The sequence below is a fragment of the Rhea americana genome, unplaced genomic scaffold (assembly GCF_003343005.1).
Source record: "Rhea americana isolate MKP2758 unplaced genomic scaffold, rheAme1 scaffold_104, whole genome shotgun sequence".
NCBI classification, from domain to species: domain Eukaryota; kingdom Metazoa; phylum Chordata; class Aves; order Rheiformes; family Rheidae; genus Rhea; species Rhea americana.
Genome location: NW_028185084.1, coordinates 2,595,430 through 2,600,178, shown reverse-complemented (window position 1 = coordinate 2,600,178; position 4,749 = coordinate 2,595,430). Strand labels below are relative to the sequence as shown.

General features: G+C 36.9%; 1 protein-coding gene across 1 annotated transcript in view; it reads left to right on the top strand.

Annotated features, from left to right (window-relative positions):
* Positions 1-4,749, top strand: part of LOC146601361 (VPS10 domain-containing receptor SorCS1-like) — a 303,293-nt gene that overhangs the window by 131,809 nt on the left and 166,735 nt on the right. The window contains exon 4 of the mRNA XM_085308294.1: positions 3,848-3,947. Coding sequence (XP_085164420.1) covers positions 3,848-3,947 — 100 coding nt within the window. The remainder of the gene's footprint in view (positions 1-3,847; positions 3,948-4,749) is intronic.

Sequence of the window (4,749 nt, the reverse complement as noted above, 5' to 3'; positions counted from 1 at the left end):
AAAAAAAAAAACCCTTTGACCAACCTTAAGTGTTGCTTGATTTTATATTTAATTATTTTTTTTTCCTCTTCATCAGCTTAGATAAAATAAGTACAGACAACCTTAATTTGTAAGAAAGGAGAGTAGAAAGCAATCTATACATTCAAACTGACAGTCCTCTGGATTTCAATCTGCGGTTCTTAAGAAAGATAATTTCCATAGGGTTCATGTTATTGGTTAATTCAGACTGCCTATTATTGTTTTGAAATATTGGTAGGAATGGATTGAGATATATTCATGACAGTAGGTGGACTAATGGAATTCAGTGACTTTATTTAAAATGTGCAGAAGTTTATTATAATACTGTAATAGAAATGTCATTTACCCTGACAGTAGGAGAGGGAGAAGCCTTGTCAATGAATAATAATGAAGTGATTTAAATGTCAACGTTCTTGCAACCAGTTTGCAAAATATAAATTATTCTAAATGTTTTTAGTCTAGTTTTGTTTCAATTATATAGGAAAGTTTAGTTTTTCTCCCACAATTTTGGCTTTTTATACTGTGAAAYGAGCAGGTAATAATTAAAATATTTACCTTGTGTTAGCAGAAAACAGTATGGTTTACACACAAAGTAGGAGGTTTGATTGTGAACAGTTACTGGTAAAATTTGGGATTGATTTAATGGAAGTAATTACAACCAAGATGGTAGAACAGGTGTGAAATTATCAGAATCAAGGCAAAATATTCTTTCTGAATGTAACACTTTTAACTATTTATCAACTGCATTTCAGTAACACCCACAATGTGCTAACACACATTTTATTTTATTCAAATGTTTAGTTATGCTTTCACAGATCTCTCAGATCTCTCTGTGGACCTTCCTATTTCATACTTAAGTGGACTTATTTGGATTTAGCCTCTGACTATTCCCAGTCAAATCAAAACAAATCAGCCTAAAGATTCTGAAGTTGAAACAGAACAAATTACACGGACATTTAAACAAGTTTGTTTAAACATGTTCAAAAGCAACCAAAAATAACCCCCCACACTCCCCCAAACCAGTCTGACAAACCATTGYAACATGTACACCTGCCCAAGACCTAATAAAATAGAGTTACTGTTCATTCAGTTACGTATAGCTATTTCAGTAGCTTGGCAATTCCCCAGAAGGTTCAGAAGCGATAGTTTCACATCCGTGTTTCCAGCTCTATAGGTCTCAGGTTTTGCYCTTTCGGGTGATTTAGCCAGATACCTGCTTGCTCTAATCATTTTGTACTGACGCACCAGGACTGAGCTCTCTGTGGAGCTTCAGAGAAGCAGCCTGCCACCCGCAGTGGGAGCTGTGGCTTGAGATGTACCTGTTCCCCTTCACRTAGCTGGGTTTGAATTTGGTGATCTGACGCTCGTTGCTGCCTAYGTCCTGCTGGGGTACATGTCTCTTAAAACACACCCAGGGTAGGGAGGCTTCCTGCATCGCCAAAGGGCTGGTGAGTTTTCAGGGGATAGGGGTCTCATGCTGCTTAATAAGAAAAAATGAAGAGCTCAATAKCTGTCCTGCCTCTTTGTATGCAATAGGAATATGATGAACCCAGGTTGGTGATACCCCCTGGGTTATAGCCCAGTGGTGCCTTCAGGTGTACTCAGTATTTCATCTGAAATGATCCTTTCGTTCCACTGCTCTGCGCGTGTGTATATCTGTAGCCATTTCCTTGTGTTAAAGCACTTCTGTGTTCCCATCTGTTGTTGTATAACATTTATTTCCCTGTTAAAACTAAGGGTGGCCATAGAGAAACAGCAGCTTGTAGCTGGGCAGCTGAAAGGACTGTTATTAGTAATTCAGAACAGAGTGACCAAGAATCAGATCAAACAGGAGCACCTTTGATCACCTGCATGTTTGTTCATCTGCGTGTTTTTTCAAGCTTTCCAATCTTTCTGTTGCTTTTATGGATGTTGACAGAAGCACACGCTTCCATCTGTAGATAACATTACCTGTAAATAAAGCCGTGAATGCAAAATAATTGCCTAGAGTTTTAAAGTAAAAAGTAGCTGGCAATTCTGACTAAGATTATTATTTGCAATAAGCTTGCAACATCTGTTTGGCTGTGTTGTGATAGGGRTGCTAGGTTTTTTCTTTAACAGCTTCATAACAGAACTTGAATCAAACTTTCATCACTTATGCCCTTTGAAGGCTCCCATTTTGAAATCAGGATCACTGGTTAGAGAGAAGCTGCATTACTTCATTAGTATGTATTTTTTCCTAACTACATGGATCAGATTCAGCCTTTACACTCKAAACACCAGAACATCTCTGAAACATTGAATAATAGAAATAACTGTAACAATATCCTCCTCAGTCCACTGACAAAGCTGCTCAGTTAGATTGTGTGCTTCCAAGAGGGATGACCTTATAAAGGGAAAGATCAATCAGTAAATAAGAATTGGATATTTGTGTTMTAACAAGCAAAGGTCACATACACACATGCATATGTTTGTTGGAGGGGGAACGAGGAAGCCAGAGTCTGAATCTGTAGGCCAACAATTATACAACCRGGACAGATACCTGCATTTGCTTTGATGAAGTTCCTGAATAGAAAGACTCAACTTTAATCCAAAATGACATTTTGATGTAATCCGTTTTAATGGGTGAAAAAATAAGCTTTGTTCATGTATTGACTGCAAAATCTGAAATCCCAGAAGCTGTGGCATGAATGTAGTCATTTGTAGGTGTGGAACCTGATCCAAAATCCTATTCTGAAAAAAGGGGATTTTGGTACGTGTTAAGTGCCTCTGTGCATTTGGCAGCTGTTTCCTAGGTAGAAGAAAGAAACTTGAAATTATGGCTGCCTATGGATGGCTTTGGAATGATTGGGCTTTGCAGTGATTACAGATTTTCCTATTGCTATTATTGCTTGCAAGGGTAGTTCTTTATTGACATGTTTGTACATTTTAATAGCAAGGTGGAGTTTTAATTACCTGGAAGTACATGTTATGCTTCTAAATGTTTCTTTTACCCAGATAAGTGTAATTTTCCTGTAATTTATGGATACCAATTGTGCTAGGTTTGGACTGATTATCTAAATCCCCCGGTTATTAGTACATAATCAGGCAAACAAGAGTTGCTTGAGGAACAAAACCTCTGCTGATAATTGGTCTTAATTCCAGTCAAGTTAGAGTAGATGTTGCAGGAACTTCACAGCCTTTTTTGTTCTTCTTTTGTTCGTCCCAAAGACATGTAGTCAGTGTCTCTACAGGCAGTGCTGGTATCAGAAATGTATTACTTTCTCTACTGCATGGTGCTGTCAAAACAAGGCAAAAACCACACTCGTCCATACAGTCTGCTGGTCCATGTGCTAAGCCATATAAATTGTAATGCTTGTGTAGATATGTTTTCACAGGGACATCAAAGTTTTTCACAGAAAAGTGAACTCGGCTGAAGTAGCTTCAATGGGATATACTGAGAAAAGACTTCACTTTTTTTTTAAAAAAAAATTAGTCTAAGCTTGGAGCATATAGTAAAATGATGACTATAGCTCCTTGCTACCTGCTATATTATATTGATGACAATCATTATCATCATCTCCTACATGCAGAATTTAACACTTCTTATTGTACATACTTATTTTAAAGTGCTTTAAGATGCTGGTTTAATTTTTCCTAATCTAATTTAAATGCAAATGATAAGGACTCACATGATGCTGTGTGTATATAATTAAGTATCATTATATACTGCATGAATCATTCAAAAAGCTCCAGAGAGCCATTTTGCTATGTAAAACATGACTTGAAAAAAATGACATTGGAAAGCAGGCAAATGRCTTGTGTTTTTGTGATTAAGTATTTGTATTTATGAAATCTCTTTGAATTATAGGTCAACAGATTATGGGACAACATATGAGAAACTGAATGATAAAGTTGGCCTGAAGACTATTTTGAGCTACTTGTATGTTTGTCCAACAAACAAACGTAAGGTAAGCGGTAATATAGCTGATTTCTTTTGACTTTATGGTCAGATTTCTGTCTTGTTCATCTCTGTGTATTCCTCCAATATCTATTGCTATTTAGAGAGAGAAAATTTCTCTTCAAGAAATACGTTGCTTCACTGTAGCATACGCTGGTCTGTACCACCTGGAAGTTTACTTTTGAGGATATGTTAGCAAAAGATGGCCACGAAATGCATAGGCATAATAGCATTATACATCTGATCACTTGCTTACCTTTTGGCTGGTGATAATTTCACTGTGTGAAAGGGAGAGAGACTCGTTAAAACAACAGAAATGCATCTACAGCAGTGAGATTGCATGTAACATTTGTCTTTTAAGTGCTCCCAGTAGTGAACTGAACAGGATTTAACAAAATCCTGCAGAGAAAATGCCTTCCAAAGCCCAGAAGGTTTTAATCAGACAAGCACCCTGCTGAATAACAATTCACCAAGAATTTAGAATGCTGCCATATTCATAAAAGGTAGTTGATGCCTTCTTTCATGTATATTTTGACTGCATTTGTGTAATGTGGAGATATGTAATAAGAAGAATTGAAGCACAGTTCTTGATGATGATAAAGACTTACTGTCACATACGGATGTGCTTGTAAAAGTGATCTTGTTTAAAGAGCCTCTCTCACATGCTCAATTAAGAAAGGATTTAACAGTCTTAGTGGTAAGCAATTATTACTACTGATGTTTTGATGTGGACACTTAAAAGTACTTTAATTCATCCAGAAATTGCTGATGTTTTCATTTCAGATTTCCGAATATGTTGGTTCCCCCTCCCC